Consider the following 16806-nt stretch of genomic DNA (forward strand, 5'->3'; position numbering starts at 1 on the left):
AGTTGTGAGTGTATGAGGCGTAGAGTAAGCAGGTCTTATTGAGAAGGAGGGAAGGAAGGATCTACTTTGTTTCTATTTGAGCTGTTTGCTTGGCCTGTGCTGCAGACCCAACACTTATGACTCTCTCTCTCTCGCTCACACACACACACACACATACACACACACACACACACACACACACATAGATTTACTTTACATCCCTCTAGTGCATCTGTTCAACATTAGCCTTATCATTCCATCTTGTGTTTTGTGTCCTCCAGTCTACTCAGGGCTCAGCAACCAACATTTTCACAATGCTTCCTTCCTCCCTCCCTTGCTTCATGTCTCTCTGGCTCATCACAGAACATGGGTCCTGTTCCAACATTTTCGTAACACTTCCTACATCCCTCCCTTTCTTAATAATGTCAGAATATGGGTCCTGTTCCAAAATGTTAATATCGCTTCCTACGTCCCTCCCTTCCTTCATGTCTCTCTGGCTCAGCACAGAACATGGGTCCTGTTCCAAAATGTTAATATCGCTTCCTACGTCCCTCCCTTCCTTCATGTCTCTCTGGCTCAGCACAGAACATGGGTCCTGTTCCAACAATTTCACCTCTCCCATCATTTTCACACGACTAGGTTTAGGCTGTGTCATACACTCTGTGGCTGGATTTATTTCTGCTTCATTGTCACGCCAATCATGTGTTTCTTTTTGGTCTGTGGAGGAAGATAGCAGGAAATGTGTGATTGCCAGGAATAGACCACTACTCATCTCATCTCCCTGCAAAGAACTTCTAGATCACTAATCATCAACACTCCCCCCTCCCCCCCCACCTCCACACACACACCCTAAACCACCACTGTTAATTCCGGTAAGAACTGCCCATTTCATAATCACTATGATCTCTCTTTCTCTCTCTTTCTCTCTCTGTCTCTCTCTGTCTCTCTCTCTCTCTCTCTCTCTCTGTCTCTCTCTCTCTCTCTCTCTCTCTCTCTCTCTCTCTAACACACACACACACTTACTCAGATATGACAATAATCACATAAATACATACCCACACACATACACAATTTCAGTCACAAAGGCAGTGATTACAGAGTAAAGGCACACACTCTTCCCTCTTTCATGTGTCTGTGTGGCATCCCAGCGACCCCTGCTGATGGGTTAAGTCTGTTTGTCTCAGACAGGTAGTAGCTGAGGGCTACGGGTACTAATTTTTTGTGCCGGTACTGTTTATATTTAGGTGCAGGAGCTCCACAATGCTTTTGAGCTAATATTCTATAAGAGGAACAGGAGCTCAAGCAGTAGAACATTTGAGGTGCCGGTACTCAGCGCTGGTGAGCTCCTGCCTGAGTCAAGCTCTGGGCCTGGCTTTGTTACTGCAAAATAATGATGATAATAATAGTGCTAGCAATAGACTACTTCTGTAAGTCATGTCTGGCCCTACACGCAGAAGGCATTAATGACAGTGTTATTACCAAAGAAGAGAACCCTGTCTCTGGTGTTCAGTGACATTGGTTTTAATGCATCAACATTTGGTCTTAACATGAAGAACACTTTAATTAGGAACAGACTTGGTTTTGTTTTTGAAATAGACATGGATTATTTCTTGCTAAAAGGACACTTAAAAACATTGGCAACAAATATGTTGTAGGTATTTTCATATCAAAGGCATATAATCTCATGTCCTTGCTATTACAACTTGTTGTAGGCTGCAAAGCATAAGGTATTTGTTTTTAAAGGCACAGATAAAATGTCCATGCCAGGACTGGACTTCTCAGAGCTTTGGAATGTTGTTGGCAGTCAAAACAAAAACACTGGAGTAGGCCTACCAAAAAATTATTATAGTCCAACAACTTAAAAAAGATAGCTTGCGGTCATATAAAAAAAACACACAGACAAAAATATAAAATATATACTTTGATAAGCTGCTGAAATGATACTGACATTAAATTACGGAACAGAATATGGACAAACCTGTAGTAGTTTGAGCCAAGAAGACAAGAGGACACTCAGCTTTGGGGAACAGAAAATACCCCCTCTCCACCCCTGTCCTCTCCCCTAACCCGGGAGAGCTCTTGCCTCCCTCCACCAGTCCTCCGCCCCATCCCTCACTCCCAGTGGTGTAGTGGTCCCTGGAGAAGTGGGTATACTCTCAGTATTCACCTTTTTTTTTTTTAAGTAGTCCAGAAAAAAGCCCTGTTTTAGAAACAGTGACATGTAAGACTATGATTTAGTTTACCCAAAAATATGTAATTTCTACTTGCACACTATTATAAAATGATCATGACTTGATTAGGAGCAGTTTGTAGTTACTACTGGTCACAAGAGCAGCCTGGATGAATGTAAAATGTATTTATCATGAGGCAAACAGGAAATGGTGTTTCGATTATTTTTTGCACATTTATTTAAATAAAATACTTCAAATCTGAAGGTGACAATGCATCCTTGTTCATATTGCTATATGCTTTGTTTTGAACATGTTCATTTACCGGTAAATCATTCAACAAAATATGTTACAACAATATTTAGTTAACAATTAACAAAAATATATGCATTAACAACACATCAACAGTGATATACTCTCTCAACCCAGCACTGGGTTTCTGACCTTTGCTCATACTACAGTATATTCCAGACAAATTTGCTTTCTGCAGGAGCTTTCACACTGCACTGTCTAGAACGCACCGAAGAGGCAGCACGATGGCTCTTCAACCAGGTCCTTGTATATTTTCTAGGATCAAACTTGGAAGTTGGTGGGCCGTTGATATTAATCATCATCAAGTTTGATATGTTTGAGATCAGAAGGACAGCCCTCTTGTCTGAGCTTATATTGTTCATAAGGCTAAAATTCCTCTCACACTCTGCTGTACCGACAGGGAATGTTTTCATACAGTTCATAAGTGGTTTTAGGTCCTTGGGCTCACTACTGGGCTCTTCCAGTAGGTCCCGCATCCCATTCAGTGCTTGGTCTGTGCACAAGTTAAATCGCTTGCACAGTCGCTTAACTTGTTCTTCACCATGGCGGATGCTGGGCTTTGATGGCCACTTACTCTGATCAAGGATGCTGAGGTCCATGATGGTCTCATCTTCAAAAGACAAGCGTTTCTCCAGATTGTTCACAAGGCTTTGTAAGAACTGGCCTGGATTGATAGACTTCAGCTTTGCATTTGTTTTCAGGGCTATAGACCGATACTCCCCAGTCTGTTTTGCTTCTAAAGCCTCACTATATTTCTCACCTGGACTCTCTTTGAATGACTGGATCACTCTGATTGAGCGTTTCAGCAGATGCTCTGCTCTGAGGAGCGTTATAGAACGAGACTGAAGCTCCTGTGACAGGAGACTTAGTTCATGGAGAGTGTCGTACATGAGGCCAAGGTCACAAATGAATTCTGGACTTTGAACACGGTCTAACAAACCTCTGTACATCTGCCTCTCTTTGGTGGACCTCATCTCATCACTGCAAGCATTTTTAAAGTGCTGCACAAGAGCTCCCAGGGATGTCCAAACAGCACGAACAGTCCGAAAGCTACTGGCCACCCAGCGTACATCCAAGATTCTGCCAATGCGAAGAAGTTGTGAGCCTACTTCAGCTGCTGCATTAACAAGTTCACGTTCATTTTTGTTTGACACACTATACAGAGAGTATAGCTTCTGGATAAAAGTTTTAAAGTGATTGACAGAGTTTACCTCATCAACTGCATCTGACACAGCAAGTTCAAGTCTATGGTTCATGCAGTGCCATACAAAAAGCTTTGGGAATCTCAAAGTCAGTCTGGTTGCTACTCCTGACTTCTTTCCTAGCATGACACTGGCTCCATCAGATACAAATGTTACCCAGTTTTCATGAAGCCACTCTTCTGTAAAGCCAGCATTAGTTAAACAGGTGAGTAACGCCTGTAATATGCCATCTGCTCTCTGATTTTCCAGTTCAACAAGTTCCAGGAATATGAACTCAGGGCTTTCTTCTTGAATTGATGCTTTAATAGAAACTGTCATGACAGCTTTGTGACTTAAAGAAGATGCCTCGTCAATTAGGACAGCTAACTTACTGGATGATGCTATAATGCTACTGATGATTTTGCTCTGCATCTCACTAGCAACATGTTGTATTATTTGTGTTGCACTGTAACGTGAATGAAGTATTGAGCCCATTTTTACACCATTCAGTTCCTGCAGCTCAATGAGGCTCTCATGGTCAGAAAAGGGTCGGTTCTTTTTGGCCAGATGGTAGGCTGTTCGAAACACAGCTTCAGTTTCCTTCATGTAGGACTCAGTCATAGTCTCCACTGCATTCTCAATGGCAGCTTCTTTCTGTTGCTCTGCCACCTTCACAGCCTGAGTGTGGGCCTTGGACAACGCATGTTTCCTCACCTTATTTCTCAAGATTGACAAACTTGTTGTTCTACTTCCCTGGCCAGACACTTGAATTTCAAAGTTCATCCATTCTCTTGAGAGCGATACACCTTGTCCTTGCTCCTTGTCGATCCCAATGGAGTTCACACTGCTACAGACCAGACATCCTGCGAAGCATAAACAAACAATGTAACTACTCCTGTATCCACAGCTGTACGTGTGCATGGTCCTTTACACACACACACACACACACACACACACAAAGTTATCTGTGCCCACTGTTTCAGAAGTTACCCAAACTAGCAATCTACCTAAACTTACCCAATTTTTTGTTTTTGGATCCCAACCAGGGGTTCTTGGATTTGAAGTCTTCTGTTTGTTTAGCACTCCACAGGTCTGGCCAGTCATTATTGATGTCTACAGACAACAACAAAACTAATTATGCATCTCCCTGTCTCTCTCTCTCTCACACACTTACACACACACACACACACACACACACACACACTACTGTGATCACAATAGTCATCAGCAAGACATGGGTCCCCCTCTTTACATTAACAATCTGCATAACCAAGTGGAAATATTTTCAGCAAGTGAAGCTGAAGCATACAGGAGATTAGTGAGTGAAATACTTGGGAGAGTTTATTTAACAAAAAAACAACAAATTTAACACAAAATGTTATATAACAGTAGCATTGTAAAAAACAAACATGGATACAGACAAAATAAATAGAAGGGCAATAAAATAAATAACATCACACAGAAATTCAAAATGAGGCTTAATCTGTCAAAATCACCTTTTGTTACAGTGTGAGGCTTCACTTTTCAATAAACTGGAGATGCAATTTACTGCCTGTGTGTTCTGACCTGGTGGTGGTAGACTGGATCCTTCTCTATGCTCACACTGACTTGCCTGGCTAGCTCCCGGTTGAGAGCTGCCAGGGCTGCTGGTTTTAGGGGTGGGGTCTGCCTGGGCCTGATCTGGGCCTGATTTGTGCCTCTTTACAAAAAAGTCTGCAATATCTCCCTTCCTTTTCATGGTTACCTGTCCCTATACAAAATAAGACAGCCTGATTAGACCTCAATATTGTTTTAGGCTGAATCTTAAACTATTTGTCCCCATTCTTGTGTTTTAACTTACTTAAAAATCAACTACCAGCTTAGCTACTATGCAATTAAACTAGATCATATAGGTTAGTTAGGGCTAAGTAACTTGGCTAATGTTATAATTTAGGGCTTAGTAACTTGGCTAACGTTATAATTTAGACCTTTACAATAATAAACAAGCTTCATAAACATTGAGATAATCAGTTTCATCAGTCTGGTATGAAATTCTTATGAACTGGGTTGATTAAACACTTACTGAAAACCAACAATGCCCCGGTTTCCCCACATTATCCCAATCTACGTAGCTAGCTTCATAACGTTAGCCGACTCGCACTAACTATTGGCGGCAACATCTCTTCTCCTCTAAATGTGCAGTCACTGGCAATTTGCCAGTAGTTTAAAATAATGATTCATTTGGAAACCACCTTAAAACTTACCTCAGAATGATGTCTTCCATCAACGGGTGGCACACCGCCGCTTGTGTCCTTTCTTCATCCGTTGTTTGGTCTGCTGCCGTTATCGTAGTCAAGTGGCACCGGCACCTGAGTTTTTTTTTTTTTTTTTTTCACTGGCACCTGAGGTATTAGCGATATTTTCCTCGGCATGACCCGCCCTACTCTGCCTCTGATTGGCTCATCAGTCCTCATGCCTAAAGTTAACCAATCTAATCAGTGAAAGCAGCGAGTACCAGCCAATTAGAGGCAGAGGAGGGTGGGTCATGGCTTCACTATCCCCGAGGAAGAAAATAGGCAATCTGACTCACAGATATTACTGAATGATGCGCATCAGGGGGGATTTAGAAGTGGGTATACGCAATGCTGACTGAAAAATAAGTAGGTATACGCCGTATACCAGCGTATACCCTGGACTACACCTCTGCTCACTCCTCTGTTCCCTTCTGTCCTCCCCTCTCTCTCTCAAACCACCGTCTGCTCGCCCCGGCACTTCCTACAGCCCACATACACCGCCGAGACAAGATAAACCACAGCGCCCAGACATGCGAACACGGCTGCAGCCAGGTAGACTTTATACAGGCAGTTGTGTTTGTATTGCTCCAGGTTGCAGTATGCGTACCGCTCCGTTTTGTAGATCATGACGCCGATCGCCGGTAGATACAGCACCGCGGCCGCGATGTCGTGAACCAGGTTGCTAAGCAACCACCGTTCCCCTCCCAAGATGGGGACGAGGTCCTGCTTGTCCAGGAGGGTGATGAAGAAGGCGGCGAGGGTGAGGAGCCAGAAGAGGACTGCCACGAACAGGACGAAGTGGATGGAGCCTTCGTATTTGTTGGCGGCGATTGTGACCCATAGTCCAGCTCCGAATAGGATTTGGAGGATTCGGATGATGCCGAGAAAACTCTTGAGGAAGTCCCGGAACTTCGTGCTCACCTCCGGCTGGGGGGGCATCTCTGCTCCAGCGAACACTGGGACCTTTTACTGAGCAGAGCGGAGGAGTTCAATCTACCACCGACTGAAAAGAAAGACAGAAAAAACGGAAAAGTAAAAGGGAGGGTAGATTGCTAAATAAATAGGTGGTTAGAAGGGTAAAATGTGTAAGAGTTGTCTTTTCTTCTGCACAGCCCGGGGTTTTGAAATTAGGAGGATTGTGTGTTTCGTCTTTTCCGTTTCCTTTCCTCTCCCCCCTCTCTCTCTCTCTCTCTCTCGCTCCCGTAGGTTGGGGTAGGGAACCGAAAGAGGGACGGATTAAAATTCAAAGACCGCTCCTCCTCTCAATTCAATTCAAAGGGCATTATTGGCATGGGAAACATATGTTTACATGGCCAAAACAAGTGAAATAGAGAATAACCAAAAGTGAAATAAACAATCAGAAATTAACAGTAAACATTTCACTCACAACAGTTTCAAAAGAATACAGACATTTCAAATGTTATATTTTGACTGTGTACAGTGTTGTAACAATATGCAACTAGTTGAAGTAGAAAAGGCAAAATAAATCAACATTAATATGGGTTGTATTTACAATGGTGTTTGTTCTCTCTCACTTGCTGCCTTCTATCCTATTGTGTGTGTGTGTGTGTGTGTGTGTGTGTGTGTGTGTGTGTGTGTGCGCGCGCATGGTGCGTGCGTGAGAGAGAGAGAGAGAGAGAGAGAGAGAGAGAGAGAGAGAGAGAGAGAGAGAGAGCTTTGCTGAGAGTTTGTTTGATTCATGTTCATCTATTTTCTCCTCATCAATCTCTGTTTTTTCAGCTGCATTATATTTGTTCACACTCCTCAAACAGGCAAAATAAATCAACATTAATATGGGTTGTATTTACAATGGTGTTTGTTCTCTCTCACTTGCTGCCTTCTATCCTATTGTGTGTGTGTGTGTGTGTGTGCGCGCGCGCATGGTGCGTGCGTGCGTATGAGAAAGAGAGAGAGAGAGAGAGAGAGAGAGAGAGAGAGAGAGAGCTTTGCTGAGAGTTTGTTTGATTCATGTTCATCTATTTGCTCCTCATCAATCTCTGTTTTTTCAGCTGCATTATATTTGTTCACACTCCTCAAACAGTTTTCTTTGGAAGTTATGATTAAATTGAGACAATGTTAATGCAACAATGTGTTTCGTTAGCTGGCCATATTGAAGTTCTTCAAAAAAGTTGCAAGAGTTTGAGAAACATAAATGGTAGCCCGGCCTAAGCCATTCACTTTTTCCTGCCAAGTTGTCAAAAAGACAAAATGATGTGGCTGAGACAAACATGTTGTTTTCAGAGTGCAGCCAAACCTTGGAATGTGATGCATAAGAATAGAACAGAAAATAATAACTGTTTACCTTGAAATAATCTTGAGAGTTGGCTGAGTGTCAGAAATGTTTACTGAGTCTGTTTTATTGTTTTATGAGGGGACTCTTTGGTAGTGAAAGGCTCCTCCCCCTGGTTCTCAAATTATCTCCAGCAGTAGGTTACTTCCTAGAGAGGATACTCATCCTTCTGAAGCACTCTGATGCCCCTTGGTGGCCTACACCCACACACACACACACACACACACACACACACACACAGATTTGATTTGACATACATACTCATGCGCGAACACACACACACACGCAAACACATACACACACACACACAGATTTGATTTGACATACATACTCATGCGCGAACACGCGCAAACACACAAACACACACACACACACACACACACAGACTTACACTGAACAAACAGAGCCTAATTGTGCACAACATTTTATTTGCCGTACACACATCACATCACACACACACACACACACACGGGGCCTAGGTAATACACATTACACTATAGCCTTCCAAGAAATGATGCAACATGTGACTTTCCACCCAGTCAGTCTGATCATTGTAGATATGATTAGGTCAGGTCAATGGCTGGGGGGTTATGCAGTAATCAATAGTCTTCCATCAGTTACTGAGTGCATTGACTTCAGGGCAGAACACATAATGGCAACCTAATGATGACATGAGTTCACGTGGGTTTCTAAATGTCCCTTCTAGATTATGCACAATTATACAGTTTTATGTCATGCATGCATTCAACTCTTGCAATTTTGTAACCCGCTGTGAAAGTGTGAAGTTAGTGTGCACAGGGAGATGCCATAAAGGGATATTCCGTACCCAAGCAGGCGAAGGCACACACACATGATTTTTTGAATCGTCAAGCCCCTCACACACAGCTTCGTGCCAGGAGCATTGACGTCAATAAATTATCTACGTGGCCGAGGGGCTGATCTTCACACCTTGCTCCGCCCTTGCTCGAGAAAACATTCCAGCCGGCCCTATAGGCTGGGGGGTAATTACCATATCCGCTCTCATTGGTGGATAGGCACAGTGGCGTAGACCCGAGATGACAAAATTACAGAGTGCGGCCAATTGACAACAACACCGAGTGCACAGAGCTATCGATAAATCAAAGGTCCTTTATAAGCCATAATTGACCAAATATACTGCAGTGCAGCACAGAACAAAATGACCTAGAGAAAATTATCCTGGAAAAAGCATAAGAACGACGTGTCACTATAGTCTTTGTTATTCCAGAGTTGTTTATTCGGCTATTATGCACGAGACTATCCTTGACCTATATTGGATGGATGGACGATTAATTTCCAAAGCCCTTTGTTTGCAACTGAAATGCACAGTAGCTTCTGGCCTTGTACCTTTACACAAAACGAGTCCAAATATGTATGTTTTGATGCAGACTAACAAAAGAAAAAGAAACAAACACGTTTACTTTTTCAGACTTTCTTGCATATATTTACAAAACTGGATAATTGTCTTCGAATGCCACATATCTGCATGCCAATTAAACCTGCGTGAAATATGCAGTCCTATCAGTGCATTGGTGTAGGCTACACTATTAATCTCCCTTCAGCCCTATTCTCAGCCAGCTCGTAGAGCATGTTTTAACAATGGATTTAGAAGTGGATATGGGAAAAAATCTTCACTTGATTGGTCAACTACAGTTATGTGTTGTGGCACTCTAAAAGGTGCTGCATGGTCAATCAGACGTCTGCATTGGCCGTGCAGCATTTACGATGATATGGCCACTGCAGAAGTCAGGGCATTCATACTTCTTGCACTTCGCGTAGCAGCGCAGAGCTGTTGTGAAGGAAGTTGTCAAGGAAGTGAGTTTGTATGAGCACAGGACCTCCCGCCCTCACCTACTGTCAACCAATCATATCAATGCAGAGCTATACGGAGCCCTCCACATTGTTACACATTTTGAGAGGCGCGCAGCGATGTGGGACGGGGTTCAGTTTGGCCTCTGCATGCCTCCAGAGGCTCTGCAAATGCGTCACACCATCCATACGACGCCTCCAACCACATTTCCGATCAAGCATAAATTGGCATTAACTTTGCCCACTCATAGGGCTATAAGAACTAAAATCTATAAATTGTGTAAAAATGTGCTCAACCAGGCGGTTATGTTAGTAAAAAGTATGGTCGACTAAGAATAGGGTACTTATTTTGGTGAAAAATATAATTGAATTGTTGACAAAAAACTATATTATATTTAAGCAACAAGGCACGAGGGTGTGTGGTATATGGCCAATATAGCACAGCTAAGGGCTGTTCTTATGCACAACGCAACGCAGAGTGCCTGGATACAGCCCTTAGCCGTGGTAAATTGGCCATATACCACAAACCCCCAAGGTGCCTTATCGCTATTATAAACTGGTTACCAACGCAATTAGAGCAGTACAAATAAATGTTTTGTCATACCCGTGGTATACCCCTGATATACCACGGCTGTCAGCCAATCAGCATTCAGGGCTCAAACCACCCAGTTTATAATATATATTAAACCACATTTCATGACCCATGGGGTCAATTAATCAATATTCAGACTTAAGGTCGCCTATAAAATCAAATCAAATGTTATTTGTCACATGCTTCGTAAACAACAGGTGTGGATTAACATTGAAATGATTACTTACAGTACCTTCCCAACAATGCAGAGAGAAAGAAAATAGAGAAAAATAGAAAAGTAAAACATGTAATAAAGATACACAATGATTAATGATAACTTGGCTATATACAAGGGGTTCCAGTGAAGGGGTACAAGGTCATTGAGGAATATACACTACATTACCAAAAGTATGTGGTCACCTGCTGGTCAAACATCTCATTCCAAAATTATGGGCATTAATATGATGTTGGTCCCCCCTTTGCTGCTATAACAGCCTCCACTCTTCTGGAAAGGCTTTCCACTAGATGTTGGAACATGGCTGTGGGGACTTGCTTCCATTCAGCCACAAGAGCATTAGTGAGGTCGGGCACTGATGTTGGGCGATTAGGCCTGGCTCGCAGTCGGCATTCCAATTCATCCCAAAGGTGTTCGATGGGGTTGAGGTCAGGGCTCTGTGCAGGCCAGTCAAGTTCTTCCACACCAATCTCAACAAACCATTTCTGTATGGACCTTGCTTTGTGCACAGGGGCAATGTCATGCTGAAACAGGAAAGGGCCTTCCACAAAGTTGGAAGCACAGAATCGTCTAGAATGTCATTGTATGCTATAGCAGTAAGATTTCCCTTCACTGGAACTAAGGGGCCTAGAACGAAATATGAAAGACAGCTCCAGACCATTATTCCTCTTCAACCAAACTTTACAGTTGGCACTATGCATTCAGGCAGGTAGCATTCTCCTGGCATCCGCCAAACCCAGATTCGTCCGTCGGACTGCCAGATGGGGAAGCATGGTTCATCACTCCAGAGAACGCGTTTCCACTGCTCCAGAGTCCATTGGCGGTGAGCTTTACACCACTCCAGCCAATGCTTGGCATGTTGCATGGTGATCTTAGGCTTTTGTGTAGCTGCTCAGCCATGGAAGTCCATTTCATGAAGCTCCTGACGAACAGTTATTGTGCTGACGTTGCTTCCAGAGGCAGTTTGGAACTTGGTAGTGAGTGTTGCAACCGAGGACAGACACATTTTACATGCTACTCGCTTCAGCACTTGGCGGTCCCTTTCTGTGTGCTTGTGTGGCCTACCACTTCGCGGCTGAGCCGTTGTTGCTCCTAGACATTTCCACTTCACAATAACAGCACTTACAATCGACCTGGGAAACTCTAGCAGGGCAGATATTTTATGAACTGACTTGTTGGAAAGGTGGTATCCTATGACAGTGTCACATTGAAAGTCACTGAGATCTTCTGTAAGGCCATTCTACTGCCATGTCATGAGTCCAAGAAGTTAGTTCAAAAAGGGTAAATGCAGATAGTCTGGGTAGCTATTTGGTTAACTTCTATATTTAACTAACTATTTAGTAGTCTTATGGCTTGGGGGTAGAAGCTGTTCATCCTCCTCCCTATAGGCCGTCTCATCGTCGTCGGTGATCCGGTCTACTACTGCCGTGTCATCAGCAAACTTAAGGATGGTGTTGGAGTCGTGGACAGCCACGAAGTCACGGGGGAACAGGGAGTACAGAAGGGGACTAAGCACCCTTGTTGAGGGTAGCATATTTTTGACGTAATGTTATCAGATCTTCAACCAAAACCTAATATTAGATAAAGGGAACCTGAGTGAACAAATAGCACAAACATTTGATACCTATTTCATAAAAGTGAAAAAGTGATTGCCCCCTTACATTCAATAATTTATTGTGCCACCTTTAACTGAAATGACTGCATCCAAATGCTTCCTGTAGTTGTTGATCAGTCTCTCACATCACTGTGGAGGAATTTTGGCCCACTCTTCCATGCAGAACTCCTTTAAAGCAGCGACATTTGTGGATTTTCAAGCATGAACTGCTAGTTTCAGGTCCTGCCACAACATCTCAATCGGGCTTAGGTCTGTGTTGCTTTTCAGCCATTCTGATGTAGACTTGCTTGTGTGTTTTGGATCATTGTGGCAGGACATTAAACGAGCAGTTCATGCTCGAAAACCCACAAATGTTGCTGAGTTAAAGAAGTTCTGCATGGATGAGTGGGCCAAAATTCCTCCACAGTGATGTTAAACTGATCACCAGCTACAAGAAGTGTTGGGTCTCAGTCATTGCAGCTAAATGTGACACGACCAGTTATTGAGTGTAAGGGGGCATTGGGTGTTGCTTAACTTTGTTTATTAAATAAACTAAATAAGTGTAATTTTCTTTGTTTTTTTGTTAACTCAGGTTCCCTTTATCTAATATTAGGTTTTGGTTGGAGATTTGATAACATTTGGTGTAAATAAATATGCACAAACAGAGAACATCTGGGGCCAAATTCTTTTTCACGGCAATCTAGGTGTTCCTTTTGTCCAAGTGGGAAAGGGCAATGTGGAGTGCAATAGAGATTGCGTCATCTGTGGATCTGTCGGGGCGGTATGTGAATTGGAGTGAGTCCAGGGTGTCTGGGATGATGGTGTTGGTGTAAGTCATGACCAGCCTTTCAAAGCATTTCATGGCTACAGATGTGAGTGCGATGGGGCGATTCATTTAGACAGGTTACCTTCGTGTTCTTGGGCACCGGGACAATGGTGATCTGCTTGAAACATGTAGGTATTACAGACTGGGTCAGGGAGAGGTTGAAAATGTCAGTGAAGACACTTGCCAGCTGGTCAGCGCATGCTCTGAGTACTCGTCCTGGTAATCCATCTGGCCCCACGGCCTTGTGAATGTTAACCTGTTTAAAGGTCTTACTCACATCGGCTATGGAGAGCTTGATCACACGGTCGTCCAGAATAGCTAGTGCACTCACGCATGGTTCAGTAACGCTTGTCTCGATGCGACTGTAGAAGGCATTTAGTTTGTCTGGTAGTCTTGCGTCACTGGGCAGCTTGCAGCTGGGTTTCCCTTTGTAATCCATGATAGTTTGCAAGCCCTGCCACATCCGACCTTTGTCAGAGCCGGTGTTGTAGGATTCGATCTTAGTCCTGTATTGACGCTTTGCCTGTTTGATGGTTTGTCGGAGGGCGTAGCGGGATTTCTCATAAGCCTCCGGGTTAGTGTCCCGCTCCTTGAAAGTGTCAGCTTTAGCCTTTAGCTCAGTGAGGATGTTGCCTGTAATTCATAGCTTCTGGTTGGGATATGTACGTATGGTCACTGTGGGGTTGATGTCGTCGATGCACTTATTAATGAAGCCGGTAACTGATGTTGTAATCTCCTCAATGCCATCGGATGAGTCCCAGAACATATTCCAGTCTGTGCTCGCGAAACAGTCCTGAACTTAGCATTCGCTTCATCGGACCACTTACTTATTGAGCGCGTCCTGTTTTGAGTTTTTGCTTGTAAGCAGGAATCAGGAGGATAGAGTTTGGTCAGATTTGCCAAATGGAGGGCGAGGGAGAGCTTTGTATGTATCTCTGTGTGTGGAGTAAAGGTGATAGAAAGTTTATTTGCCTCTAGATGCACAGGTGACATGCTGGTATAAATTAGGTAAAAAATAGTGCCTATAATAGTTTTTTTTAAACGGCACTTTGTCATATATTATCTCAAAATGTAGTCTGAGCATGAGGTAAACATAATGGAAGATCATGGATAATTAGAAATGTAAGAAAACCTTTTGAGGGACATTGCACTATATACCTCCTGAAAACGCATTTGTTTCAATGTAATTGAATATTCATGTTTGGACATACAACATTACCATAATTTGCACAAATAAATATATAAAGAAAATACATGCCATCAGCCCTTATTTAACAATGCTAACCTACCTATTTTTTGTGATATTGTTGAAATTTGACTCATTTTAGGAAACTAGGCATATGCCACGCATCACCACTTCACAGGAGAGGCATTTTAACATTTTTATTTTATCAAAATGCTTTTTTTGGGGCAGAAATGCCTTCTGGAACATGTGAATTTTCATGTGCCTTAAAAACAAACTTGTATGCCATCTGTAAATACGAATAAAATTGTTAAATTACGAGCCTAGTTGGTTTAGCCACGGAAAAAGACAGGAACCTTCCCGCTAGCCATGATTGGCTGAGATATTGGATGGGCTGGACATGCCGAGAGATGAGTTCGGATTGGTCTGCCATGTAGCACGCTTCTGTCTATAACATGAGCTGCTCAGTGTGTGTAGGTCATCCTTTCTAAAGCGGCTTTTTAAAAAGATATCACGAAGAACTGCACGTGTTGCTAAGGCTCTCCACTTTCTGGAGGACCGAGTTTTGAAATCAGTGGAATGCCCGGTGGAAGCAGAGTATGATAGCTAAGGAGATGGAGAAAATTCAGGCATTTGATTGCAAATGCGGAGGGAGTCGAAAAGAGAACACAGAAGGCTGTTGTATAAAACACCTGTCTCCGGATTACATCTTCAAACTAAGGGCGACCAGGGCATCCGTGACAGAGAGGGAGAAACGTTCATCCATGTATAAGGGTAAGAGAGTTTAGCTAGCTACATTCGCGGATTTTATAAGTTTCTAATTTTGTCAGAAAGTCGTTTTCATTGCAAGTTAAAGCGTACTGTTAGCTAGCTAACTAACGTTAGCTGGCTGGCTCGATGATCTTTTGTAGTAATGTTATTCGTATCTCTGAGCCATTTGCATTGCTAGTTATAGCCTAATGTTAGCTATCTAGCTAACATTGAACGTAGCTAGTTTGTTAGCTTTAGCTACCTGTAGGTTAATGTAGGGTAGTAACGTTATGAGTTGGGATTATGGTTAATTGTTTAGCTAGCTAGTTAGCTACATATCTAAACAAAAGACTCCACTATGCAAGTAACCATTTCACTGTACTGTTTACACCTTCTAACAAGCTAGAAACTAACCAAAAACATTGCTTAGAAAGTTGCCTTTAGTTGCCTGATTTGCTAGATTGACATATACTAAATACATTTTCAAACAGATGGGTTTATTGGTGTTAAAAAACACAAATTATGCTATTTTGGACCCCCAGGCTGCTGATGTCATGCAGCCTGTCATTTTTGTGTTTATACTTTTTCATAACGACAACAACATGTTTGATGTCGGACGACAATAGAATGTTCTTTATGTCACTGCGACAACTGTATACAGACATGTCGATAGAAGTAGTATAAACCAGCCTTTAGTCTTAATCTTTGGTTGTACACTACCGTACTCACTGTTTAGCACATGGCCTCACATGTGAATCCTTAAAGAGATGGGTGGGGCTAAGGCTTAAGAGGGTGTGAACAATGCTGAATGGGTGTAGAAAAAGAAGAGCTCTCCAGTTGGTGTCCCAAAACATTCAAGGGCCAGTTTCTGAAAGGTGGGGCAGAATTACTTTCCCATTTGTTCCTCAACTGCAGTGTATGATATACCATTTTCTAGCTCTGAGTCTCTACTTTTATCCAATGTAAAAAACACAATTTCAAATGTTGCTAGAAAAGTCAGAATCGAGGAGGTCGATCACAAATGCTATGCAAATTGCGATTCTAATATGGCATTGCTGATATGACCTTGTTTTGACTTCCCAACCGCCTATTAGAGCTCTGTTATTTCCAAAATAAACCATAAAGTTGAAAAAGAACTATGGGAAGTTCTTATTTGAGTTGATAGGAATTTAAGGGGAATAACCTTTTTTTCAATGTGTTTTTCAAGAAGAGACAGTTAAAGGGTTAATGCAATATTTTACATAGTGCAGCATTTCAATTACATTAATGATGTGTTGATGTGAGTCATCTTCAGTGCATAACATTCTAAAGTGGCTTTCTCAGGTTGCCGTCTATTCTAGAACCTCAACAGAAACACAGTAGATAGGCCTATCATAGAATCTGAATAAATTGTAATTGAATCAGATCAAATGCTTTCTAATTCCATATGGTGGAGAGAGCGAATGGCTACATTCCAAATATCCACACTAGCATACAACTTAAAATGGAGCAATGTATTGGGCATGCTTTCTAAGTGGAATTCTAGTGTGGATATTGGAGCAGAGCCTTTATTTCTCCAGTAGGCTACAGTTGACCTAGTGACACAGCCAGGTAACTACCCTACATAACTCTGCTAAT

General features: G+C 42.6%; 1 protein-coding gene across 1 annotated transcript; it reads right to left on the reverse strand.

Annotated features, from left to right (window-relative positions):
• Nucleotides 1-6260: 6260 nt before the first annotated feature.
• Nucleotides 6261-7102, reverse strand: LOC311100784 (MARVEL domain-containing protein 1-like). Its single transcript, XM_084141745.1, has one exon. It carries the CDS (start codon nt 6850-6852, stop codon nt 6364-6366), a length of 489 nt encoding a protein of 162 aa, XP_083997871.1. The 5' UTR covers nt 6853-7102; the 3' UTR covers nt 6261-6363.
• Nucleotides 7103-16806: the final 9704 nt, after the last annotated feature.

The sequence above is a fragment of the Coregonus lavaretus genome (genome assembly GCF_964263955.1).
Source record: "Coregonus lavaretus genome assembly, chromosome: 25".
Taxonomy (NCBI): Eukaryota; Metazoa; Chordata; class Actinopteri; order Salmoniformes; family Salmonidae; genus Coregonus; species Coregonus lavaretus.

Coding starts and splice junctions, on each gene's coding strand:
- LOC311100784 (XM_084141745.1), bottom strand. CDS start 6,852: ATGCCCCCCCAGCCGGAGGTGAGCACGAAGTTCCGGGACTTCCTCAAG.